General features: G+C 51.0%; 2 protein-coding genes across 12 annotated transcripts in view; one reads left to right on the forward strand and one right to left on the reverse strand.

Annotated features, from left to right (window-relative positions):
• Positions 1–23,796, forward strand: part of B9D1 (B9 domain containing 1) — a 29,440-nt gene extending 5,644 nt beyond the window's left edge. Inside the window, exons 4-7 of one of the 4 annotated variants that reach the window (XM_023194811.3) lie at positions 10,572–10,668; positions 11,115–11,177; positions 14,672–14,739; positions 20,737–23,796. In XM_023194811.3, coding sequence (XP_023050579.1) covers positions 10,572–10,668; positions 11,115–11,177; positions 14,672–14,739; positions 20,737–20,777 — 269 coding nt within the window. In that variant the 3' untranslated portion in view covers positions 20,778–23,796. Of the gene's footprint in view, positions 1–10,571; positions 10,669–11,114; positions 11,178–11,275; positions 11,499–14,671; positions 14,740–15,067; positions 15,361–17,172; positions 17,342–20,736 lie in introns of those variants that run through there. The other 3 variants (XM_023194812.2, XM_023194809.2, XM_023194810.2) reach the window with 3 other exon arrangements.
• Positions 21,748–27,449, reverse strand: part of EPN2 (epsin 2) — a 101,374-nt gene continuing 95,672 nt past the window's right edge. For 7 of the 8 annotated variants that reach the window (XM_023194805.2, XM_023194801.2, XM_023194808.2 and 4 more), the window contains 2 exons: positions 26,398–26,613; positions 21,748–24,539 (listed from right to left, as the gene is read on the reverse strand). In XM_023194805.2, coding sequence (XP_023050573.1) covers positions 24,241–24,539; positions 26,398–26,613 — 515 coding nt within the window. In that variant the 3' untranslated portion in view covers positions 21,748–24,240. The remainder of the gene's footprint in view (positions 24,540–26,397; positions 26,614–27,449) is intronic. The other variant, XR_002726880.2, reaches the window with a different exon arrangement.

Genomic DNA, 27,449 nt, shown 5'->3' on the forward strand with positions numbered 1-27,449 from the left:
TCCTCCTGTGCTGGTCCCTCAAGTTCCTTCATCTGAGCTTTATTCATGCTGATCCGTCTGTCTGGATACTGTTCCCGCGTCCTGTATCTAACCTCTTTCCCAAGGGCTTCCTGGCTGGCATTGCTTACTTTCTACCTTGGCTGGTGGTTATTAACCATTCTGATCGTTCACTTGCGCTTCATAAGTGCCTACTGTGCACAAAGCCTGGGCTTAGTCTCCATGGGGACTATGAATACTTTCACTGTGTGGACTCATCCGAGCTTCCCAATCATAACTGCTGGAGAGATTTCTCTCCATTTCTTTTCCCATATGAGGAAACTGACACTCAACAATGGCATCATTTGCCTTCTGCTTTATATCTAGTGACCAAGTGTAGATTTTAATTCAGGACCATCTGATTTCACAGTCTAGGCCTTTCTACTGCACGTGGCCTGGGCCTAGGCTCACCACGGTGTAGAGGGTCTGGAGCAGAAAATGCCTGGTGGTCCTCCTGAGCAGGGAATTCCATCCTGCTGTCATCATCCATGAGCAGGAAGCTGCAGTCAACTTCCTGGAACAGTGCAATAGGTACTGTAGGTACTGGACCAGCCTTCTCCTGCCGAGGACAGGTAGGAGAGGTAAATGAAATACACAAAAGCAAAAACAAAAAGCAGCTATCTCAAAGGTATCAGAGAGCTAGCAAAGTAGAAGAGATTTACCAGGCAAGATCCAGGAGAACAGAAATCCAGAGAGGTTACCCCAATCCTGTCTCCTCTGGGAGTGTTTGCTGATTTCAATAGAGGTGATTGAGAGACTGATCCAAGACTTTTGACAGCCTCCCTGGGCCCAGGACACAAGAAAAACTGATGTTCAGAGCCTTCCAAGGGGTTGAGAGGAGGGCCTCAGGTAAATCTCTCCAAACTGGGTTAAGACCTCAAAGAGCTGCCGTAGGAATAAGGGAGAGATGGAAGCAGAGCAGCCTCACAGGGCTTTCAGCTTGGCCCCTGATGATTTAAACCTCCTGATTTTTCTATTCAGCTCCAAGATTGTTACAGCCAAGGCACCTGACAAAAGCAAATAAGAAACCTCTTTGGGCTGGGCATGGTGACTCACGCCTGTGATTCCAGCACTTTGGGAGGCTGAGGCAGGCAGATCGCCTGAGCTCAGGAGTTTAAGACCAGCCTGGGCAATATGGTGAAAATCTGTCTCTACTAAAAATACGAAAATTAGCCTGGCATGGGAGTGGGCGCCTGTAATCTTAGCTACTTGGGGGGCTGAAGCAGAAGGATCGCTTGAGCCCAGGAGGTCAAGGCTGCATTGAGCAGAGATTATGCCACTGCACTCCAGCCTGGGTGACAAAGTGAGACCCTGTCTCAAAAAGAAAAAGAAAAAAAGAAAACTCTTCAGAGAAAGATAACATCTCATAGACATGAAATTATTTCTATATATTTTTTCAAATGTAGTATCTGGCATATAATAAGGCACACAAGAATCAAGACAACATAAATGATAACCAGCAAAAATAAGGCAATAAGGCAATAGAGATAAACAATCTCCAGACACTGAAATTGTCAGATACATTTTTACTATGATCAAAAGAGATAAAACACACTGAGAATTATGGCAGAGAACTAGGAAGCCAGCCTTTTTTTTTTTTTTTTTTTTTTTTTGAGACAGAGTCTCGCTCTGTTGCCTGGGCTGGAGTGCAGTGGCAAGACCTCGGCTCACTACAAGCTCCACCTCAGCCTCAGCCTCCCGAGTAGCTGGGACTACAGGCGCCTGCCACCTTGCCCAGCTAATTTTTTTTTTTTTTTTTTTTTTGTATTTTTAGTAGAGACAGGTTTTCACTGTGTTAGCCAGGATGGTCTCGATCTCCTGACCTGGTGATCTGGCCGCCTCGGCCTCCCAAAGTGCTGGGATTACAGGCATGAGCCACCACGCCCAGCCGATTTTTTTTTTTTTTTTTTTTTATTATTGCAGACAGTCTTGCTCTGTCTGAGTGAAGTGGTGCCATCTCAGCTCATTGCAACCTTTACCTCCTGGATTCAAGCGATTCTCATGCCTCAGCCTCCAGAGTAGCTAGGACTACAGGCATGCACCACCATGTCCGACTAATTTTTTATATTTTTAGTAGATATGGGGTTTCACTATGTTGGCCAGGCTGGTCTTGAACTCCTGAACTCAGGCAATCCTTCCACCTCCGCCTAAGAAATTTCTGGTGTTACAGGCTTGAGCCCCATGCCTGGCCATATTTTTTAGACATTGTAATAGAAATTCTAGAATTGAAAAATATGATAACCAAAAGCAGGAATTCAGCAGATTAAACACAACTGAAGAGATAATTATATACTGAAAGGTAGGTCAAAGGAAAATATCTACAATGAAACCCAAGAATAGAAAATATAGACGAGAAGGCAGGAGACAGAGAATACTGAAAGTCGGCCGTATGGAATTGGCATCCTGGAAGAAGAGAGAGGACAAGATAGAGATAATATTGGAAGGGATAAATAGCTACAATTGTTTTCAAAAATGATGAGAGACATCAAGCCACAAATTCAAGAAGACAAACCTCAAGCAGGATAAATGGAAGAAACCCACCCCTAGGTGCATGATAATAAAACAGTTAAAAACCAAAGACAAAAAGAAAATCCTTTTTTTTTTTTTTTGAGACAGAGTCTCGCTCTGTCACCCAGGCTGTAGTGCAGTGGTGCAATCTCGGCTCACTGCAACTTCTGCCTCCCAGATTCAAGCAATTCTCTGCTTCAGCCTCCCGAGTAGCTGGGATTACAGGTGCCCGCCACCACGCCCGGCTAATTTTTGTGTTTTCAGTAGAGATGGGGTTTCACCATCTTGGCCACGCTGGTCTTGAACTCCTGACCTCACCTCGGCCTCCCAGAGTGCTGGGATTACAGGCATGAGCCAGCGTGCCCAGCCAAAAAGAAAATCTTGAAAGCAGCTAGATTTGGGTTACACAGATGTATGAATTTGTCAGAATCCATTGAATAGTACCCTTAAGATTTATGTTTCATTATGCATACATTTTATCTCGAAAGAACTGTGAACAAATACTGAGCTCTATTTGCTGACACACATAGTGAACTATTTTGGGAAAGGTGTCCAGAGATCTGTAATTTACTTTGAAATTCCTCACAAATAGAACGAGTCAACTGAGGCATGGGGAGAGGCAATAAAGCAAGTAGACTTAGCTGTCAGTGGTGATCCGGTAGTGAGTCAAAGCCAGTTCACTGGAACTCTTTTAATTTTTCAGGGGGAGTGGAGTATTTTCTTTGACCACAGTGAAATTAAGCTAGGAACCAATAACAAGGATAATGAGAAAAGTCTCCATATGTTTGAAAAATAAGAAAACAACTTCTAAAAATAACCCATATGTCAAAGAAGAAATACTAATGGAATAATGGAATTTTGAATTGAATGATAATAAAAATACTGAGCTATTTAAATTTACAGGGGGCAGTTAAAGTCATGGACAAAAGGAAATTCTGTAATTTTATTTTATTTTTAAATTTTATTTATTTATTTAATTTTTTGAGACAGAGTTTTGCTCTTGTTGCCCAGGCTGGAGTGCAATGGCACGATCTCAGCTCACCACAACCTCCTCCTCCTGGGTTCAACTGATTCTCCTGCCTCAGCCTCCTTAGTAGCTGGGATTACAGGCGTGAGCCACCACACCCAGCTAATTTTGTATTTTTAGTAGAGACAGGGTTTCTCCATGTTGGTCAGGGTGGTCTCAAACTCCTGACTTCAGGTGATCCGGCCACCTCAGCCTCCCAAAGTGCTGTGATTACGTGAGCTACCATGCCTAGCCTTATTTATTTATTTTTTGAAATGAAGTTTCGTTCTTGTTGCCCAGGCTGGAGTGCAATGACACGCGGTCTTGGCTTACTGCAAACTCTGCCTCCCGGGTTCGAATGATTCTCCTGCCTCACCCTTCCAAGTAGCTGGGATTACAGGCACCCGCCACCACGCCCAGCTAATTTTTTTGTATTTTTATTAGAGACGGAGGTTTCACCATGTTGGCCAGGCTGGCCTCCAACTCCTGACATCAGGTGATACGCCCACCTCAGCCTCCCAAAGTGCTGGGATTACAGGCGTGAGACACTGCGCCTGGCCAATTTTGTAATTTTAAATGCATGTTAGAGAAGAAAATAGGCTGAAAAATTAATGATTTAAGCATCCATCTTAAGAAATTAGTGGCTGGGTGCCGTGGCTCACGCCTATAATCCCAGCATTTTGGAAGGCCGAGGTGGGTGGATCACGAGTCAGGAGTTCAAGACCAGCCTGGCCAACATGGTAAAACCCCATCTCTACTAAAATACAAAAAAATTAGCCGGGTGTGGCGGTGCGTTCCTGTAGCCCCAGCTACTTGGGAGGCTAAGGCAGGGGAATCGCTTGAAACCAGGAGGTGGAGATTGCAGCGAGCTGAGATCACGTTACTACACTCCAGCCTGGCGACAGAGCAAGACTCCATCTCAAAAAAAAAAAAGGAGCTAGTAAAACAAGGCTGTGTGCAGTGGCTCACGCCTGTAATCCCAGCACTTTGGGAGGCTGAGGTGGGTGGATCACCTGAGATCAGGAGTTCGAGACCAGCCTGGCCAACATGGTGAAACCCCATCTCTACTAAAAATATTAAAAATTAGCCAGGCGTAGGCCAGGTGTGGTGGCTCATGCCTGTAGTCCCAGTACTTTGGGAGGCTGAGGCAGGCAGATCACCTGAGGTTGGGAGTTCGAGACCAACCTGGCCAACATGGAGAAACCCTGTCTCTACTAAAAATACAAAATTAGCCGGACGTGGTGGCACATACCTGTAATTCCGGCTACTCAGGAGGCTGAGGCAGGAGAATCACTTGAACCTGGGCGGCAGAGGTTGTGGTGAGCCAATATCATGCCATTGCACTCCAGCCTAGCAAAACTCCCTCTCAAAAAAAAAAAAAAAAAAAAAAAAAAAATTAGCCAGGTGTGGTGACGGGTGCTTATAATCCCAGCTACTCGGGAGGCTGAGGCAGGAGAATCGCTTGATCCTGGAGGTGGAGGTTGCAGTGAGCCGAGATTGCGCCACTTCACTCCAGTCTGGGCAAAAGAGTGAAAGTCAAATCTAAAAAAAAAAAAAATTAGTAAAAGAATAGCAAGTTAAACCCAAAGAAATCAGAAGAATAGAATGAGAAAGAGCAGAAATTAATTCATTAAACAGAAAGCACATTTACAACAGAAGAGATGAAAGAGGCAAAAGTTGGTTTTTAAAACTGAAAACCCCAAGTTAAGACAATGAAAAAGAAAACAGGCTAAGCGTGGTCGCTCACACCTATAATCCTGACACTTTGGGAGGCTGAGGTGGTAAGATTGCTTGAGCCCAGGAGTTTGAGACTAACCTGGGCAACATGGTGAGATCCTGTCTCTACAAAAAATACAAAAATTGGCCAGGCACGGTGGTTCACACCTGTAGTCCCAGCTACTTGGGAGGCTGAGGTGGGAGGATTGATTGAGCCTAGGAGTTTGGTGGTGTAGCGAGCTATGATCATGCTACTGCACTCCAGCCTGGGTGCCAGTGCTAGACCCTATTTCTAAAAATGATGAAGAAAACAGGACAGAAATGGCAGGAATGAAAAAGGAACATGTTACAGATCTTGCAGACAGTAAAAAGATAAAAAGATATAAAGAACAGCTATTTGCTTATTATAACTTTGGCAAGGTAGATGAAATGGTCAAATTCCTAGAAAAAGATAACTACCAAAACTGCAAAAAAGGAATATGAATCTGAGTAGTCCTATATCTATTAAATTGAATCTATAATCAAAAATTTTCTCACAAAGGAAGTTCCAAGTCCGAATGTCTTCATTACTGAGTTCCACCAGGCATTTAAAGAATGACACCTTCCATGGCAGAAGTGCAAGAAAAAAAAGAAGAGGAAGTAACGGCAGACTTACACAAACTCCTACAATTGAAAAGATTAAACATCCCCAACTTTTTTAGGTCAGGATAGTTTTGATTCCAAAGCCTGCTGAGGACATTAAAAAGAAGAAACTCACTCATGAACATAGTTGCAAAACTCCCAAGCAAAATATTCAGAAACTGAACTCAAAACTCCCCAATGAAATATTCAGAAACTAGCAAGATAAAAAAAAAAAAAAAAAAGGATAATAGAATACATCATGAGATGTAAGGTTTATTCCAAAAATACAAAGGTTTTATGACATCTAAAGTTGGCCAGGCACAGTGGCTCATATGGAGGCTGAGGTGGGAGGATTGCTTGAGACCAACCTGGGAAACACAGCAAGACCCTGTCTCTTAAAAAAAAAAAATCTAAAATTGATCAGTGTCATTCACCACATTAAAAAGAAGAAAAGTCAGAGTCAGGCCAGGCATCGTGGCTCACACCTGTAATCCCAGCACTTTGGGAGGGCGAGGCGGGCAGATCATTTGAGGTCAGGAGTTTGAGCCTGGCCAACATGGTGGAACTCTGTCTCTACAAAAATACAAAATACAAAAATTAGCCAGGTTTGGTGGCACATGCCTGTAATCCCAGCTACTCAGGAAGCTGAGGCAGGAAAGTCACTTGAACCTGGGAGCAAGAGGTTCCTGTGAGCCGAGATTGCACCACTGTACTTCAGCCTGGGCGACAGAGCGAGATTCCATCTCGAAAAAAAAAAAAAGAAAAGAAAAATCATGATCATCTCCATAAATGAAGAAAACACATGGTAAAATTCAACTCCCATTCATGATAAAAGCTTAGTTAACTAGGAATAGAAGGAAATTTCTCTAACCTGATCCAGATTATCTACGAAAAGCTTAGAGCAAACATCACTTTTACTAGTGAAATGTGGAAAGATTTTTCTGATATCAGCATGCTTGTTATCACCGTCAACACTGTACAAATAAAGGGTATAAGAATTAGGAAGAACAAAATATTCATAGACAACATGATTATGTAGAATTTCAAAATAATCTGTAGATGAATTGTGAGAATTAATAGATTGGCGTGATTCTGGATATAAGATCAATGTATCTTGACAGAAAGTTGCTTTCTCTGTGGCAACAATAAATAGAAAATGATATTTTAAAAATGTATTCTTGGCCGGGTGTGGTGGCTCAAGCCTGTAATCCCAGCACTTTGGGAGGCCAAGGTGGGCGGATCATGAGGTCAGGAGATCGAGACCATCTTGTCTAATACGGTGAAACCCCGGGTTCACGCCATTCTCCTGCCTCAGCCTCCCGAGTAGCTGGGACTACAGGCGCCCGCCACCACACCTGGCTAATTTTTTGTATTTTTTAGTAGAGACGGGGTTTCACCGTGTTAGCCAAGATGGTCTCGGTCTCCTGACCTCATGATCTGCCCACCTTGGCCTCCCAAAGTGCTGGGATTACAGGCATGAGCCACCATGCCCAACCAAATATATTCTTTATAATAATATCAAAATATAACTTGTTCTACCAGATAGCAAACTGCAGTTATAAAGCACAATACTTAAGACAATGTAATTTTGGGACAAGGAAAGACAGATTCATAGAGATCCCCAAGACTGACTTAAGCACGTGTAGACCATCAATTCAGACAAAGGTGGCACTGCAGAGTAGGAGGGGAAAGAGGGTCCTTTCTTTCTTTTTTTTTTTGAGACAGAGTCTCGCTGTCTCACCCAGGCTGCAGTGCAGTGGCGCGATCTTGGCTCACTGCAACCTCTGCCTCCTGGGTTCAAGCGATTCTGGTGCCTCAACCTTCCAAGTAGCTGGGATTACAGGCATGCGCCACCATGCCTGGCTAATTTTTGTTTCTGTTTTTGTGATGGAGTCCTGCTCTGTCTCCCAAGCTGGAGTGCAGTGGCATGATCTCAGCTCACTGCAACCTCTGCCTCCTGGGTTCAAGCAATTCTGCCTCAGCCTCCCGAGTAGCTGGGACTACAGGGACATGTCACCACATCCAGCCAATTTGTGTATTTTTAGTAGAGATGGTGTTTCACCATGTTGGCCAGGCTGGTCTTAAACTTCCATCTTCAGATGATCCGCCCGCCTCAGCCTCCCAAAGTGATGGGATTACAGGCATGAGTCACCGCACTTGGCCTAATTTTTGTATTTTTAGTAGAGAAGGGGTTTTGCCACGTTGCCCAGGCTGGTCTTCAACTCCTGGCCTCAAGTGATCTGCTACCTCAGCCTCCCAAAGTGTTGGGATTACAGGCATGAGCCACTGCTCCCAGCCTGTTCTTTTTAATAAATGGTGCTGGGATGATTTGATATACATAGGAAAAAACTTCAGCCTGTCCTCATACGCACAAGTGAATTTCAGATGGATATGTAGCATAGAAGACTATAGCCATGATATCAGGGTAAGAGAAGATTTTCTGGGAGGACTCCTTAAAGGAAAAGATCAATGACGTTGACTACATTAAAATTAAGGACTTATGTTCATCCAAAGACATCACTAAAAGTGAAAAGATAAGTACCAGGATACACACACATATACACGCTATAAATCAATAAGAAAAAGGCCAGGCCAGGCAAGGCAACTCATGTCTGTAATCCCTGCACTTACGGGAGGCTGAGGCTGGAAGATCGCTTGAGCCCAAGAGTTTGAGACTAGCCTGGGCAACATAGTGAGACCCCATCTCTACAAAAATTTTAAAAATTAGGCATGGTGGCATACGCCTGTAGTCCCAGCTACTTGCGAGGCTGAGGCGGGAGGATCACTTCAGCCCAAGAGGTTGAGGTTGCAGTGAGCCCATGATTGCACCACTGCACTCCTGCCTGAGCAACAGAGCAGGACCCTGTCTCAAAAAACATGTTTTTAATGAAGAAAAAAGAAAAAGACCATCCAGTAGAAAACCGAGCAAGAAACTTAAGTAGGTTCTTCACAAAAGAGGACATCCAAGTGACCAAGAAACAGGTAAAGGTCTCAACCTTATTTCAGTAAGAAAAATTTTAAATGAAGGAAAATGTAATTTAAAGCTACAGTGAGCTACCACTGTTCACGCACTAGGATGGCCCAAATTTAAAAGATTGGTAATGTCATGTTTTGGTGAGGTGTAGAGGAGCAGGAATCAGATACCGCTGCTGGGGGAGTGCTGGCTGATAGGACCATGCTGGCAGCTTGGTGTTACCTTTTGGGAGGGAACATACATGGGCCCTGTGCAGTGTCCTTCTGGGGTGTGTGTGCAACAGAGATGTGTGCACGCAAGTACCGAGAGCCTGCACCGTGGTGCTCAGCACTGTGTGCGCGGCCCCCACAGGAAGGGCAGCCCACGTGTCCATCAGCACTAGAATGAACGGTCATTGTGGCAGATTCCCACGCAGAATGTTACATGGTATTGAACATGAACACACCCCTTTACAGGAAACCATTTGAGAAAATCTCATGGACATAATTTTGGATTAGAGGCTGGGCACAAAAATAAACATACTGTATAATTCCTTTTGTATAAAGTTTCAAAAAAATTGGTAAAAGTAAATTACCAGCTTTGGGATGCATTCTTTGGCAGTGAAGTCTTAAAGAACAGTAAAGAGGTAGTTTCATAAAATTCAGAATGATGGTTAACTTTGGTGGAAGGTAGTAATGGTAAGGGCACAAACCTCTCCCTCACATTTACTGAGCACTTACTATGTGTTAGGTTCTATTTCGTGTGTTTTAGAGATGATGAAACGGGGCAGAGAGTTTGGCCAACTTGCCTCAGCTGCGGCTGCAGGATCAGAGCCTGGCAGGCTGGTGCCTCACCTGAAACTGGCGAAGTGAAAGCGCCTCATGCACCTCGATGGCAACACGAAGCGGTGTTTCGATGGTGAAAACAACCACACCTATTATAATACCTATAATATTTTAAAGGAGAATGCCCAGAAGGTTTTTGTTTTCTCTTTGACTTCTCCTAGACACCCCCAAAATGAGCCCCCGCCACCCTAGTCCCATGAGCCTGCCTCCACCAGGAAGGGAGCACCCAGAGAGCAGAGGCCCTTAGTCAGCCCTGATCATAGCTGGGGCCCTGGGCCCACAATAAGGCCTCCGGAAGTGCCTCCTTGTACACGGGGTGACTGAGTGGGCCCTGACTCCACAGTGGTGAGAAGGGGTGTGGGCCGGGCGCGGTGGCTCAGCCTGTAATCCCAGCACTTTGGGAGGCCGAGGCGGGTGGATCACGAGGTCAGGAGATCCAGACCATCCTGGCGAACATGGTGAAACCCCGTCTCTACTAAAAAACTACAAAAAAATTAGCTGGGCGTGGTGGCGGGCACCTGTAGTCCCAGCTTCTAGGGAGGCTGAGGCAGGAGAATGGCGTGAACCCGGGAGGTGGCGGAGCTTGCAGTGAGCACCACTGCATTCCAGCCTGGGTGACAGAGAGAGACTCCGTCTCAACAACAAAAAAAGAAGGGGTGTGGAGTGCATGCCCAGGCCTCAGTGGAGACATAGGAAGTACCAGGGTGGGCAGAAGTCTTTGGCAGAGTCTGGGTTCCCACGCCTGCTCCTGTCCCCTCTCAAGCCTGCCGCCCCAGGACTTTGAGCTCCATCCTTTGAGCCCCCTCAGCCGGACACACCCTGTTGTCTGCCCTGTACCTCCCCTGTGTGTCTTCATGTGCCCACCCCCTGCCTTGTCCTTCCCAAGGGCCGCAGATCGTGCTCAGCGTGTATGGACCAGATGTGTTCGGGAACGATGTGGTTCGAGGCTATGGGGCCGTGCACGTGCCCTTCTCACCTGGCCGGTAGGTCCTCACTCTGACCTGGGCCCTGGGCAGGGCTTGTCCTAGGACAGACCTCACCTTGTTTTCTGTCTTAGGTTCAGGCTGGGAATGCTCTGGGGTCCCCAGGGGCCTGGGCAGCTCAGCCTAGTGGCTGGGGGGGTGTAGCCTGTATTTGGGAGGAGAACCTTTCAGATGGCTGGTGCCAGCCACACACCAGGTGGGGTGGGGAGGTAATGGGCCGCAGAAAAGAAAAGACCCCAAGGGACTCTGACCTCCATGAGGCTGTCTCCCGGCGCTCAGCACCTTGCCCAGACACAGCGGTGCTCAGCACAGGTTGGATTCATTGGCATTGGCCCTGACTTGGCCCACACTGCAGCTGCACTGGCCTGATCTGAGTGTTTCTTCTCCCTGGAGGCTCAGAAAGGTCTGTTACTCAGCACGTCTGTCTGCAAAAACATTTGTTTCAGGCACAAAAGGACCATCCCCATGTTTGTCCCAGAATCTACGTCTAAACTGCAGAAGTTTACAAGGTGAGTCTTATACCCATAACCCCAGCCCCTCCTTCTGATCTACTGGATGAATGGATGTCCCATTCTCCCCCTCAGTTTGTGCCTGGTCGCCTCCTCAGATCTGCAAGCTGCTCCACCCACTGGGGACAAATAGAAACAGGTCCCCTGGGAGTGCTGAGTCACGGGGCTCCCTTCAGCCCTGTTCTAGCAGCAGAAGGCCAGGCAGTTTTAACCTGTGCCCTGTGAAAAATCTTTGTGTCAGATGGAGCAGAGGAAAAACTCTTGTCAGATGGGAAAATACTCATGACATAATGTGACATTAAAAGGTGGGAAACAAGAGGATATAGCAGTATGAGTCAGACACCTTGGAACGGTAATCATGATAAATGGCTTTACATGTGGGAGTCTCTGGCTGGAGCTGACATTTGCGCAGAGGCTTAGTGTGGAGGGAAGAGCCGGGGAAGAACACCAGGCACAGGGAACAGTGCCTGCCGGGCTGAGGACAGCATGAGCTTAGCATGCTAGGAGAAGCCAGGATGGCGGTGTGGCCAGGACGGCAGTGTGGCCAGTAAGTGGTAAGCCAGGCAGAATAAGGGAGACACCAGGGAGGCAGGCAGGGGCCAGGACACAAGGGCCTGCAAAGAGGGCCCAGGGGATGCCTGGATGCAGCCCCAGCAGGAAGGCCTCTTACTCCTGCCCACATCCAAGTGGGAGCTTAGAGGGCCAGCTGGGCCCTGGCCTTCTGACTCGAGGCCCATTAGCACAGTTGGGCAGCAAGCCTCTGCCGCCCCGCAGCAGATCAGTGAGGCACAAGGGGAACATGGAGGACTCCCTGGGTTCCAGGGCAGCAGCCAGCAAGCAGCCCCTGCGAGCCTGGTCACTCCTGGGCGTGAGACCAGGCCAGAGCCCTGCTGGGTGGAGGGACAGCATCGTGCCTCAGGGCCGAGAATGCCTCACTGAGCTCTGAGAGCCATGCAGGGGAGGAACGGCAGGGCCTCCGCTGACCTCAGCCTGAGAATTTGTGTGCCCACTGCCCCTAGGAGTCCTTCTGGGAGGCCACCCAGTGGCAAAGGACTCCTTTCCCAGATGACCTGGGCCAGTATCACCTGGAGGTGACAATCCCCATGCCACAAGCTGTCAGGGAGTCAGCGAGACAGTGCCCATCAGTGGGTTGGGAAGGCCTAAGGGATTGGGGACCCACACAGCCATCCCGGCTGGGTTGTTAACCCTGTTCCACCGCCCACAGCTCCAAGGAGGACTTTGGGCCTTCAGGGAACAGCTCGCTGAGGAAAGGGTTTCACAGCCCCTGTGGAGGGGCTCACAACTGGGCAAGGCAGTATGTACTTGGATTACAAAAACTGGGGAAAGGGTCTATTAGTGAAGGCAGTTTGATTGGCATAATCTTCCCAAATGTGGAGGCTCCTTGCTCAGTCAGACTGAGACCTCGGTCATCCCCACCCCTCTCCCAGCCTCTCCCCACATCCTCCGGCGCTGGCCCAGGGCCTGCCTCAAACACTCTTGACCCCTGTATTCGTTTCCCATGGTGGCTGCTGCAACAACACACAAATGTGATGGCTGAAAACAGCAGAAATGTATGTCCTCACAGTGCTGAAGGCCAAAGTTCAAAATCCAGGTCACTGGGCCCAGAAAGGCGCCACCGGGCTGTGCTCCCTCCTGAGGCTCTAGCGGAGACTCTGTTTATTGCCCTTTCAGCTTCTGGTGGCCCCACCCTTCCTTGGCTTATGGCCTCACCACTCGAGTCCCTGCCTTTACGGTCACAGGGCCACCTCCTCTGTCTCCCTGTCTGATAAGGATACTTGTGATGGCCTTTAGGGTCCACCTGGATAGTCACCTCAAGATCCTTAGCCTAATCATATTGCAAAGTGCACGTGACCCTGTTTCTCCATAAGGTCACGTGCACAGTTTCCCAGGACTAGGATCTGCTGTCTTTGAGGGGCCGCCATTCAGCCTGCTGCAACCCCTCCAGTTTAGTCTTCACACAGCAAGAAAAAGTTTTCCTAAAACACAATTGGGGTTGCACCCCTCCCCTACTAGAACCCGCCCGGGCTGTGCCTCTGTCAGGATGAACTTCAACCAGAATGCTGCCAGGCTGGTGGTCGGGCCCTGCCCACGTCATAGCCCCTGCCCACTTGCTTCCCATCTGCCTCAGTTCCTCCAGCCTGAGGGGTCCTTCCCTGCCTCAGGTCCTTGCCTGGAATGCCCTCCCAGAACAGTCTGTCTTGTCTTTCCCACCCCAGCCAGCTAAGCAGACCACGCGGGCGGACCCCAGGAAAGAAATTCAGTGGGAACGGGAGCTCCATGTGAGCGCCGGGGTGGAATCTACTGGGCACAGTGGGGATGCTCCCAGGCCCCTGTCCTCACACACAGCCTCCTGTGAGGTGGGTGCTGTGAGAGCCTCACTCTCCCGAAGGAGAAACTGATGCAGGGGTTGTGGCTGCCCATCCCTTCCCCTTGGGGAGCGCCCGCTGGCTTTCACTCCCTGGCTTCCTCCTTGGGGTTGGGGCTGGTGGGCAGTGCTCCCTGGCTGTGGTCTCCACAGGCCAACTCTGCAGCAGCCGGGAGCCCCTCCCTGGCCTGGGCCCCTCTGCAGCAGCCCCAGGTGAGCGCTGGTGCCCACCTCAGAGACAGGAGGGCGGTGTGTGGGCTGTTGCGTCGCCATGGTTGCCAGTGACCCTCGGGGGCTGGGTGTGTCCTTGCGGGGGCGGGGGGGGGGGGGAGCCGGGGAGCTGTGGTGCAGAGGAGGCGTGGCCGCGAGTCCCGGCGGGGCGAAGCCCGCGGCTGCCGGACCCACCCGGCCGGGAATAGTGCTCCTGGTTGTTTCCGGCTCGCGTGGGTGTGTCGGCGGCGGGGCCTGACACCCCCGGCCTCCTGGCCTCCCGCCCGGCCCGACTGGGGTCTGGGGCTAGGGAGGGCACATGCTCGGCCTGGTGGCTGTGTGCCACCCCTGGCAGGGCCTGTGGTGGGTGCCAAGATGGGAAGTGACATGTCCTGGACCCCACACTAGTGGGAGGCAAGGCTGAGGAGGCCAGTTCTGGCCCTGCTGCCCACCCCACAGACTCTCTGGGGTAGGGCCCCCTTCCAGGAAGGCTGGAGGGTCACATTGTCCCCGCCCTTCCCCCACCTCAACTGCTGTCACTTTTCTGGGATTTCTGGGGGTTCAGGCAGCACCCCCACCCCAGAATCTCCCTGAGCTCTCATTCCCAGTGAACCAAACCCATGGAAGCCAGAGATGGAAAAGCCTAACCGGCCAGTGGAGGCAGCGTGGCCACAGAGCGCCTGAGGCCTGGCTAGGCTGTGTGACCCCGGCACGGGACAGCACCACGCTGGAGCCCAGCCACCAGGAAGGCTCTGCTTAGGGCCTGACTCCTGGTGGGGATGGGGTGTGGCTGGAGCAGGAGTGCTGGTTTCTGAACAGAGAGCCCACATCCAGTGTCGTCCAAGGCCAGGAATGCCCAGGTGGGGCCCTGCTTACCTGCGTTCTTCTGTGTTCCCAGCTGGTTCACGGGGCGGCGACCCGAGTACACAGACCCCAAGGTGGTGGCTCAGGGTGAAGGCCGGGAAGGTAAAGCTCCCTCCCCTCCTCTACCCTCAGCCCCCAGACAGGTTAGAACCTGGGAGTAGATGGGCCCAGGGTTGGGGTGAATGCCAGGGACCTGCCAGGCACATGGGAGTTAGCCTACAAATGTTCCCAGATGAGGGCCTGCTTGGAGCACAGAGGGTTTGTCATATCTGCCTGTCCTGGCAGCCCCTTTACCTCCCAGTGAGGGGCATGGGTCAGGCGCTGTTGTCCCCATTTTACAGATGAGTACACTGAGGCTGAGATTCCCAGATCAACCTGGGTCTGTCTCTGCCCCATCCCAGTCTGACTGATGCTGTCCTTCTGTCCCCAGTGACCCGTGTCCGTTCTCAGGGCTTTGTCACCCTCCTCTTCAACGTGGTGACCAAGGACATGAGGAAGCTGGGCTACAACACTGGGCCTTTGGACACACAGGGTGTGTCGTGGCCCAGCCCACCCCAGGGCTTCCCCCAGTGAAGGCTCCACAGGCTGCACAGTTTCTGATAATGAAGGGCTGCCTTCCCGGAGTCAGGCGGCTGGCCATCAGCCTGAAGGGCAGCCTGGTGGCGGGAGCTGGGGGCACACAGAATAGTTTTATACAATAAAGTCTCATTTTCAGAGAGCCTAGGCCTGGGGCTGCCTTCTCTCCTGTTTAGCCCCTCCCCAACAGGAGCTGGGAGCTCTTGGGCCTTTCTGGCCCCACCTCCAGGGCTCTCCCTGTCCCTACCCCTTGTGCCATGGAAGCTGCCAGAAGACTCGACTGCAGCAGGATGGCATCTGGGATGGGAGCTTTGACATAACCAGGTTCTGCCACTCACAGCTGTGTGACCTTTTCTATACCTCAACACATTGTTCCTTGAACTGGGCATGGCACCCTCCTTGGAGGCTTGGGGGTTAAGTAGAATTACCCACTCAGCCATGCTCCTGGCTGCCAGCCTCCCTTGGCAAGGAGAGAACCCTGTTAGCGGAAGCTGGATGGTGAGGTACCTGGGGGACGGCAGACCCTCAGCCTGCCCACTCTCCTCTCTGCTCCTCCCTACCCACAGTCCAAGGTTGGGGGCTGGAAACCTCCCAGAGGTGGGAGGCTGCTGGCTGGGGTCCAGCTTTCTGGCAGCCCCTTGGCAGGAGAGGAAGGTGAGCCCCCTGGCTCAACACCCTGACCTCTGAGGTTGTCCGGGCCCTTCTGGAAGCAGAACCCCTTTAGCATTACTTTGGGGGCCCTGGCCCTGGGTCTCCCTACCTTCCCAAGAACCCCTGGCACCTCACGAAGCAGCTCTGGGCCCTCTCTGTCCTGCTCCTGAGCTGTAGGCAGACATGGTGCCCCAGCCTAGATACTGCCCTCACCGGGATCCAAGAGAAACCACAGGCTCCTGGCACACCCCCACCTCCCAGCCTCGCCCATGTTGCCCTGGACTGTCATGGGCACTTGCCCTGAGACCATCTGGGCTGACCCTCTTCTGCTCTTTATCTCACGAGCACTCCCGTGCCCTCCCCAGAACTCACTATGCACTCTGGAACTCATGGTCTGTTGGCAGCAAAATTCCTGTGATTCCCACCATCTTCTCGGAATAGGAAGTTCCCTGTGCCTTCTGGCCTTACTGAAGCCCGCTCAGTCCCCTGCAGCCCTCTTAAGTGGAATCTTTTTTCCTCCCACTCCACATGTGCAGTGAGCCTAGAGCAGGGGTGTGTCCTTGCCTCTTCCTCAACCTCCTCACTTGGAACGATCTTCACCTCTACCCCTCACAGCCAGGCATATCTCCTGTTACTGGTGAAGGCACTGCCTCTGAGGTCTAAATCGAGGCATCCCTCCCTCAGGCCAGGCCCTTCCTCATGTGGCACTTCCCTGTGCTCTTCAAACCACCAGGCCCTCCAAGCCCCTGGACCAGCCCCTTTTTCCTTGCTTTCCTCCCAACCCAGTTTAGAAGTCCTGGTCATCTGCATGCACTTCCCCATAGTGTCCTCCATCCTTCGTTTATACTCACCCGACAGAGTCTCCACCCTGGTGACAGCCAGCTGTTCCTTCACCTGCCCTGCACCTGCCTGAGCCCCTAGAGCCACGACGGCCCACGTTCCATCCATGGCCCAGGTCTATGTTTCCTTAGACAACTCCCTCATGCATTCTCTGAGGAAACTTACAGTCTTTGTCTCTTCAGACCTCCTCCGGCACCCTCCCTGCCAGCTTAGCCTGAGGCGCTCCCACCCGTTCCCACAACGACCCCACATTAGCTGCCTTCCTGACCCTACCTGAGGACAAGGCTCGGGTATGTGGGAGATGCAGTGCTCTCAAGGGTCTTCTGCCCATCTCCCTCCATCGTGAATTTTCCTGCACAGGTTCCTGCACACCAGCCTCCACATGTGCCCCATATCTGTCACGGGATGACACAGAGCAAAAGCCCAGCACCCCCAACTGCTCCTGTCCTCTGCCCCATTTTATCACAGCTCTCCAGAAAGCTGTTTTCTCTGTCCATGGCCTCACCTCACCCAGGCCACTGGCCTTGGTCCACATAAAGGGGACCTGAAACTTCTTCCCTGAAGCCTCTAGCCTGTGGCGTGCATGTTCAAGCCTCAGGCCCCATTTGTCCAGCCTGTCAGCAGCTGGGACATACTAAGTCACCCTCTTCTGGTTATGTTTAATTTTCCAGTTTTTCTCAACATTACTGAAATGTCTAAACATGGAAAAGCTGACATCATTTTACAGTGAACACCCCATACCCACCACCTAGATTCTACCATTACCAATTTACTGTTCCATACTTTCATATTCACATCTATCCAACTATTCATCCCTGCTTCAATCCATCCTACTTTTATTGCATTTCAAAATAAACCACGACATCAGGACTCCACCTTCCGTATGTTTTAGCACACTTACCATTAACCAGAATCCAGTGTCTGGCTTTAGTGTGTTCTTCTGAGAGGACATTTATATACAACAAAATGCATAACTTTTTTTTTTTTTTTTTTTTTATGAGACAGGGTCTTACTTTGTTGCCCAGGCTGGAGTGCAGTGGCACAATCCTGGCTCACTGAAACCTCTGCCTCCCGGGTTCAAGTGATTCTCCTGCCTCAGCCTCCTGAGTAGCTTAAAATTACAGGCATGTGCCACTGCAACTGGCTAATTTTTGTATTTTTGTAGAGACAGGGTTTCACCATGTTGGCCAGGCTGGTCTTCCACTCCTGACCTCAGGTGATCTGCCTGTATCAGCTTCCCAAAGTTTTGGGATTACAGGCGTGAGCCACCGCGCCTGGCCCAGAATACTTTAAGAATGCACAACCAGGCCGGGCGTGGTGGTTCAGGCCTGTAATCCCAGCACTTTGGGAGGCTGATGCAGGCGGATCACCTGAGGTCAGGACTGTAAGACCAGCCTGGCCAACATGGTGAAACCCCGTCTCTACTAAAAATACAAAAAGTTAGCCAGGCATTACAGGTGGCAGGCGCCTGTAATCCTAGCTACCCGGGAGGCTGAGGCAGGAGAATCGCTTGAACCCCAGAGGTGGAGGTTGCAGTGAGCCAAGACTGCACCACTGCATTCCAGCCTGGGCAACAGAGGGAGACTCCATCTCAAAAAAGAAAAAGAATGAACAACCCAGCCCCAAAGGCACAGAAATGTCACTGTCACTTCACAAAGCTCCTTGCATCCCTGCCCAGTCAAGGCAAGAGATGATGCAGTGAGATTTAGAGGCTGAAGGCGTGAGTGCCTGGGAAGCCGGGGTTGGGAGGTGGTTGGGCATGTGGGACCCCCTCCATGAGGACAGTCGAGGCATACGGCCCGCAGGTCCGCGCTCACTTGCTGTCCGTGCTGTCAGCCACTGTCACAAAGCCGCATGTTCACCAGACTATCTCCCTTTTCTCCTGGCACACCCGAAGACTACATTTCCCAGGCCCGTTGCATCAACGTGGGTCCATGTGAGTAGTTCTAGCCAAAGCAAAGTATGAAAAGGATGTTCACCACTGAGAGGTCTGACCCACTTCAGTGTTGCACAAGCACTTCTCCTCGTTCTTGTCCATGGCACCCTTTGAGACACACGTTGAAGACAGCAGCATCGTAAGGGAGGAGCCTGGGTCTGGGCACCCCAGCTTGCAGAGCACTGCCAGGAACATCTCCATCAGGCTTTTTGTGAGTGCGAAATATTCGTAAGATACTGTGTGCAGCCAATGAGCGCTTGGGGTTATTTGATCCTGCATAGCCTATTCTATTGCAAATGATATGGAAATAAGGAGTGGGTTTCTGCTGCAGCCAAAAAACAGAAAAAACAAAGTGTCATTGGCTAAGCAGCTGCGTGGCAGGCAAAAAGAATACAGCTCATAAGCTGGACAGCAGGAGATCCATATTGTGCAAATACAAGACATTTGCTAAGACTCTCTTGCTAACTTGGGAGGCAGGTTATGTGCCCCAGAGCCAGCAGCTCTAGGGGAAAGGGACAGACCAGAGAGGATGTACAGTGTGAGTTGGCTACTGTTGACTGCATTTCAGAATGCTATCACAGTAAGGAGGAAAGAACTGGCTAGTTTGCAAGCAGAAATGAAAGGCAACAAAGAATCTAAAAAAAAAAAAAATTGGCATCAAAACATTGCAAAAGGAGACTTTCTAGAACTCTAATGAGATAAGACTGAAAATTGCTTTGAACAATAAAGGCATAATAAAACTTATCTGAACAAAATAACTTGGTCTTTTGGTAAATATGGAATTAAGGGGGTGGCTCTCCCATCATGATCCCAGATGGCCTCATGGTAGCTACCATTGAGAGAAGCATGGAGGTAAGCCAGCAAGGAAATAAGGCAACTTATGTCTAGGAAATAATTTTCTGTGTGTCCTTGAGTTGTCTATTGCTGTGTAACAAATTACCCCAAAACTGTCATGTAAAACCACTATCATTTATCACTTATGATCCCATAGGGGACTGGGCTCAGCTGGGCGGCTGTGCTACACTTGATTCTAGCTGGAGCTGTTCCACTGGCTGACCAACATGATTACTCACATGTTGGGCTGTTGTCTGGGGCTCCTGGGGGCTACTGACAGAACACCTCCGTTCTCCCCCATGTCGCCTCTCCACGTGTTTGAACTTCTCATAGTACGACAGGTGGGCTGCCAGCAGAACATGCCAGGACGTCAAGCTCCATGTGCAGGCGTTTATCAAGCCCCTGCTGCCATCATGCCACTGGCCCCATCTAGTCATATGGCCATGCCCATCAGGTAAGGGAGACCACACTGGGAGACAAGGTCCATCGGGGGCCACCAAATAACACTCTGACCAAAATAATGCAGTTATTTGCACATGGAACTGATTAGAAGCATAAAGACTGTCACATTTTTGAGGCAACTGTGCCTCTACAAGGCCCATGAGCCTGGACTGAAGCCTCTGGCTCACTCAAAACAGGTCCTGGCCCGGAACCATCCACCCACAGGCAGCAGGTGAGAAAGCTGAGCTTGGCCCAAGAGCTGCAGCCAAGGGAATACAAAAAAGGCCAGCTCTCCACCAGGGGGCAGAGCCCAGAGCAGGGCACCATTAGGTCCTTTCCCTCCTCACCGCAAGGCGACCTCAGTCTGCTGCAGCTTCCAGCACTGTGGGGCCTCTCCCATTCTCTGCTCCTCCAAATGGAGTTGGACTGTGGGGACAGACCCCTGCCCCGCTTTGTTGTTATTGTTGGGGGAAGGGCACAGATCATAGGTCTTTCTAGTTTATAGGCTGTGTCTGCCTTGCTGGAGAAGGCTCTATACCCACAGAGCCCAGGACACAGGACCTTATGGTCTGTTTGAGAAGAAGACTGAAATAACTCTCTGGGAGCCAGAGTCCGCTGTGACCCGGACTGGCAATGTTAACCAAGCCCATTTTCCCCGCTCCTGCCCTCCGCCACAAAAGAAGCCTGCACTTGCCCATCCCCCCACATCTGGATGGGGGCCGAGGGCCTAATTCTGGCACTGGTGTGGGTGGCAGTGCAGCAATTCCAGGGCTGGCTGTAAGAAATCTACGCTTGGCCCTTGTCCATTTTTCCCTTCGTAGCTACCTTCAGGGCTGTCTGTCAAAGCAGTGTCTCAACATGAAAGAGGCTTGAGTCCCTGACTTCTGTGAGAAACTCGTGGGAAGCCGCTGAGACCTGGAGATGTGTTACTGCAGCGTAAACAAGAGCATCCTACACACCCTTCTCTCTCTCCTGCCCCCTGCACTGAATGGGCACCCCCTGCCACCAGCCCCTAGCCTCCTAGCTCTGAGTCAAGCTTGTCTGTTTGTCCTTGGGTGCCAGGCACTCACACAGAGAGCAGAGGGCTGCAGGGCAGTCCCAGGCCTCCCTCCAGGTTCATTTCAGGGCCTCTCCAACCCTTCCCATCAGCGTCTCCCAGCCGCCTCTGCCTCGGCCTTGCCTCCTCCCATGACCAGAGCACCTCTTCCACCTCTGCTGCCCGGAGGAGCACGTGTCCTCCCGCCGCTGCCCTCCTCTGATCAGCGGCTGAGGCACAGGCCCTCTGTGTCGGTCAGCTGTTGCACAGCAAGCTACCTAAGAACCAGTGGCTCCAACAGGCCCTTCCTCTCAGGAATACACAGTTGGCTGGGCAGCTCCATGCACTCCCTCCCTCCGCTGCCCCGGCTGACGGGAGGTGGCTTCCCAGAGCAGCTCTTCTGCAGCATGGACACCAGAGGAGGCAGAGCACAGAAAGCCTCTGGGGACCCAGCACACTGTCACTTCCACCTCATCCAAAGCAGTCTCCACCAGTGACCAGGCCACATTAGGAGGGCGGACGCAGGAAGGGTAAGGGGCAGTGGCTAGCACTTCCCCCACCACACCCGTGCAGGCCACCAATCTCAGCACCTCACCAAGGGCAGGCCTCCCACCCCCTTTCCCTGAGGTTCAGGGGCAACCAAATGCCCAGCTCACACGGGTACTACGACCAGGCTGGAGGCCTCATTGACTGCAGACCAAACTCCACAGGAATCGGCTCCTTTATCTCCCACCCCCCACCAGTGGAACAGGACTGATGAAGATGAGGTGGGAGAAGGACACAGCCAGAAACCGCATCATGGTACAAATGATAAATTATATTTATACAGTAAATAAGTATCAACAGTCAACACAAGTTCAAAACCAGCCACCGGCCTCTGGGACTGAGAAACAGCTGGGTGACTTCCTCCACCACAGTGCCCATCAGGAAGGAGCATGATGGCACAGGCGCCAATATGCGTGGCAGTGGCCGGTGGCTTCATGTTCAGTGCAGTGGGCAACAGGGACATGCACTCGGGATGGCCTGTGCCAGAAGATGGGGTGGGGGCTGTCTTCTTGGGTCCTGGTGGCCCAGTGGCTGTCATGTTGGGGCCTCAAAGTCGTGTCATGAAGGGCTCTTCTGTTACAAAAGAATCACTGACCCCAAGTAGTCGAGTCTGGTCTACTGACCTGTAAGGCTGGCCCAGGCCCTGCACCATCTGAAGGAAAGCACCTTTCTGGGCAAGCCTCCCGCCTCCCATCCCACTGCACCTCCCCACCCACCCTTCCCCCGGCAGACGAGACCAGCCACCGGCTTACCCCAATGGCAGCAGGAGCCTAAGGCCCAGCCCCAGGCCTGCAGTTCTGGCAGAGGGTGGCTGGTCAGGAACTCTAGACATGGCTCCTGGGACTGGAGAGGGTGGCCTCAGGAACAGCATGAGTGGGTGCAGTCCTCACTCACAGCCTGCATGTCCCAGCAGCCCGGAGACCATTTAAGATCTCTCCTGCGCTAGTGCGAAGGGTTAGATCTTCTGGAACCAGAGAGGGGCTGGCAGGTGGTCGGCTGCCCTTAGAGCTGGAGGTGAGAAATTCCCATGGTGGAAAAGGGGCCAGAAACGTCCACCAGGCAAGCTGCCCAGACACAGGATTGGGGGAATGTCCCTTCCCTGGGTAAAAGCAAGTTTTTTCTGGTCTTTAACACATGACATAATACTTTTACAGTGGTGGGTGAGGTGAGGACAGCAGGAGTTTGGAAGAGGGAGGTACTATTAATGCATGTTTGTTAAAAATCTGTCCCGGGTGAATGACTTTTTTCTTCATCTCCAAAATACAAGAGAATTATTTTTAGATCTCCAATTTAAAAATAATGTCTGGAGTTAGCAGGTAGGTGGATCAGGGCCAGCCCTGGTCCCTTAGCCCCCCACTCCCGTCTTAGCCTAGGGACTATTGCCCAGGGACCCGTGGGCACAGAAGCACCCCCACCTCCATGCCCTCAGGACAACTGCCATTTCCACATTATCCCCATCTTTAGCCTGAGCGTGGATTAAGACAGAGGAGATCACAGACACACAAGGTTAAAGATGTTTCTTCCATTTCAGATTTCCACTGTAAACAGAAGTCCTTGTTAATCCCTGCATGCCTTTAATAAAAAAAAGGAATTAGTCGATAAAAATTGGTGAGTCACATTCATACATTAGATTTTTTTCTTTAACTTTCAGGATGTTGGTATATCAGTAAGAAAAATAGCCTCTCGCTCAGGATCTAGCCAATAAGGCTGAAAGTCAATCAGTTTAGTAATTCACCAAAAACAGGAGTTAAAGAAAGGAAAAGGCAACTGGAGGCTAGGATTTTTTGTTGCTGTTGTAGTTTTTTTTTTTTTTTTTATAAACATCATCTATGTGTAATCAAATTCCCATATGTTTTCTTTATAAAAATTTTTTTTTTTTTTTTCAATAAGGCATTTTTTTTTTTTTTTTGTCATCCAAACATCTCTTCCTTTTAAAATTTTCTTAGAGTTAAAACCATAAATAAGAGGATTTAAACCACTAAAATAACACGTGCCAATATCTTCATTCAGCCAGACCTGGTAAATTCTATCAAAACTAGACAGTTAAATAAGAACTACGTTATAAAAATATTAGCCAAAAAAAGACTATTAGATAATTCTGCAAACTCAAATATGAAACTGTACTAAACAAAATATGTGCAAAGGTACACAAGCATAGAGCCACGTTGGGGGTTATGCTCAGATTAGTTTTAAAGCTCGCTCTAGTGGATTTAATTCAAGAGTTGTCCACGGTGGTGGTGTTTACTTTGAACTCACACGAGTCAAAGAAAAATAAAATATGCCAACCACTTCCCCAAAAGGTCAGTGTCTTATGGAGCAGGTGCTTCATCGTGTCCACACCCAGGACTGCCTGGGGTGTCCCTAGGGCTGGGGGGTGGGGAGGACAAAGATGAGGCCACCGTCCCAAGTCCTGGGACAGGCAACGTCCTGGAGACCCTCTGGCTGAGGCTGGGGGCAAGGGCAATACTGCTGACTCCACCTCCTCATCCAAGGCCTCAGAGGGGCCCTGCCAGGACCTGAGTGCTTGGGAGGAGGTGGTGAGAGCAGGCCAGGCCAAGTGGGCCTGCCTTGGAAGGCGAGGGTCTGAGGGTTGGGGCTGTAAAGACAGCCCTTTCATCAGGAAGCTGGAGCTGAAAAACCCTAATACCCCTAATCCCCAAACTCTTGGATCCCGTCCCACAGACGAGAGTCCCTGCTCGGCATCCTCCAGCACAGGTGCTTTGGGCGGGTCCCAAGCCAGGCACTAGAGAAGGAAAGGGTTGGTTGTGCCGGTGGCCTGGGCTGCAGATGGGGGGATACCCACACTGCCCACCATGTTCATCGTTGCAGGGCCCAGTGGGGTCAGAGAGGAACCAGTGGCCCCCAGAGCTGGGTGTGGGGCCGTGGAGGTCATCGAGGCCACAGCCATGGACTCCACTCCTGGGCCAGGCCCAAAGGATGTGCTGGTCCCCAGGACTGGGCTCCCCCGAAGCTGGTTCAGCGTCAGCGGCTGGGGCTGGTTCACCTGGAAGGGGTTAACAGGAGCCGAGGTGGCGGGTGCACCTGGGGAGACAGAAGAAGGGGCAGAGGCTGAGCCGTCAGGGTGCGGCCTTCTGAGCTCTCAGGTCAGGGACTGCATGTGGGTGTTCTGGTCCCTGCTGTGCCCTCAGAACCCGTGACGGTGCCGGCCGAGTCCATGGCAGACAATAGCAAATATCTGCTGACTGCATGAATCTGCACTTTAAGGATGAGATTGAGGCTGTGAGAAGCCAAGTGATTTGTCCAGCGTTACAAAGCTGAACAAGGCCATGCCAGGAACACGGCCATCTCGGGGCACCCTGGCTCCTCTGCAGGGCTGGCACCCAGGACACCTTCACCAGCCATCAGCTGCCACTGCTCCCTCATTCTGTTTGCTGAGGGGGACATGGGACTGGCAGTGTGTGGCTCATGTGGCAGTGCCCACAATGCACCCAGGGACCCACATATGACATCGCGAAGGCTAGAAGTCCTGCATTCAAGAAGCTGATGCAGCCTTGTCTTTCCCAGTGTCTCCAGAATTTATTTACCTCACACTAGAAAGCCTTTTCTTTGCAAAAGTATGTATGCTGCCAGCACCAACTCTTCCAGGCAGCCTGGCCCTACCCTGAGTAGCCTGGAGAATGGCCCTGTATGTCCAGCAGAGCTGCCCAAACCTCCTCCATCTTGGCTGCAGCCCCCAGGTACCACGACTGGTGTGCAGCCAACAAAGCTGCCTCAGGCTTCCAGCCAGGTGCCTACCGAGAGCTGATGGACACAGATGACCACCAGAGCTCCTGCAGGGCCTTCAAGGGCTCTCTGGGCAGAAGAGGCATAAGGCCTCCTGGGGCAGGCACAGATTCCTGGCTGGCTGAGGAGCCTGGAAGCTAATCTAGTTCCACCCAGGGAACCACCTCCTCTAGGGCAGCCATGTCCTCACCCATCGTAGGACCTCAGGGTTGGCCAGGACCCAGGAACTCCACACACCTCACTTCTGTCCAAGGGTCCCCAACCTCAGCCTCTGTAAGTTCAGTGGTCATTCTCCTCTGCAAGGTACTGTCAGGGACGATGGCCCAAGATCCTCAGATCCCTACATGGTGGGGCCAGTCAGGGACTGAACACTTGAGGGTGACACATTCCTGCCCTGGGGGACGCCCAAGGCCTTGGGAAACATGTGAGGAAGGGGGCTGGGGGGACTTCCTAGAAGGGGGGTCATCTGAGCTGGGTGTCAAAGGAGGAGTAAGATGCTTTCATTGGGGAAGAGGAGGGAGGATATTACAGGCAGGGGAAACTGAGTGTGTAACAGCCTGGGCTTAAGGAAGGGCTGTACAGGTTGAGGGGTGCCATGCACACAGGGAGGCAGGAGGAGAGTGGGGCCAGGCCATAATGGCCCTGGATACCCAATTGAACAGCTGGGGGCTTGTCCAGCAGCCAACGTGGAGCTTTGAGGGCAGGGGGCAGACTCTGGCACCAGGAGTGTAAGCGAGGGACCTGGAAAAAGGCTTGTACCCAAGGGCTAAGTTACATTTTTCCCAAGAGAGGTGTGCTACACATCAAACCCTGGCTCTTCCTCAGCCCTAGCAGCCCACCCTACTCCACCTGCCTTAGAACTGACACTCCCTTGAGGGTCTCACAACCGGGGGGCACCAAGTCAGGGACAGCTTCTGCTTGGCAGTCTCAACTGAGAGGAAAGGAGCTATTTCCTACCCATACCCTCCCCACATAACTGACAACGGCTTCCACACCCCACCCCAGGCAGCCCTGGCGAGGGCATGTGTGCTAATCTAGAGTCTCCAGCTAGTCCCACCCCTTCCCTGTCACACAGTGGGAAGAGCCCCCGAGAGGCCTGCTGCACACATTCTCAGGCACAGCAGGCAGCTGGATGAAGCCTGGGATGAGAGCCTACCTGGTGCCAGGAAAGGGTTGAGGGACTGGGCTGGTGGGGCGGGCCTGGTCACCAGTGAGTCCAGGTTCACCAGGGCTGCGTTGGGGCCCAGAAAGGACTCAGGTGTTTTCCGGGCACTGCTGGGCTTGCTTGAGGCAACGGTCAGGGGTTGAGACTCAAAGGGGTCAGGGCTGGTAGTTCCATTGTTTTGGGATGGCAGAGAGGTCACAGATTCGGCTGCAAGACAAGGACACATATGGCAGGGTGAGTGTGGCAGGGAGAGCCTAAGACTGTGTACTTAACACAAAACATGGCCTCCTAGGAACATGCCTGCCTGACAGTGCCACATGACGACACACAGCCAGTCATGGGCTGGGTTAGATAAATCAAGTGTCCACATAACCAAACACCTGAATGCAGGGACAGAAGAATACCTAATGATGAGCAAAGAAAGCTTATCAAAATACTAAGTGGAAAAAAAGCAGGTTACAAAAGAGTGTGTACAGCTCATTCCTCTAGAACACCAAGATGTCATTTTGGGTTGGAGGCCAGGCATGGGCAATTTATTTTTATTTTTATTTTTATTTTTTTAACATTTTCCATTTACTAAATTTTCCACAATAAACATGAACTTCTTGATAGTAAAAAGAAAGCAAATTGTTTTTTTTTTTTTAATTCAGCCCATAGAGGTGACACAGGCCAGTAGGAAAGCGATTGCCATGACAGGATGCTTCATGGTACAGGAGTTCTTAACAACAGTCATTCTCTCACTCAGTAACCCCATTTCTAGGAATCTGGTCTAAGCAAATAATGTAAAATGTGAACAGGGTTGTAAGCACAAAGAGCTTCACAACAGCATCATTTACAGTAGCAAAACTTGAAATCAACCTAAAGTGTCCTCCCCAAATTAATGAATTATTGCTGAGCCATACAAAGAGAGATTATATAGCAACAAAGTATTTTTAACAAATTTTAAAGTCATGAGAAAATGTTTTCAATCTGTTATTCCATAAAAGTTGAGGCAAGGAGGCCGGGCGCGGTGGCTCAAGCCTGTAATCCCAGCACTTTGGGAG

This window comes from Piliocolobus tephrosceles, chromosome 16 (assembly GCF_002776525.5).
Source record: "Piliocolobus tephrosceles isolate RC106 chromosome 16, ASM277652v3, whole genome shotgun sequence".
Lineage (NCBI taxonomy): Eukaryota > Metazoa > Chordata > Mammalia > Primates > Cercopithecidae > Piliocolobus > Piliocolobus tephrosceles.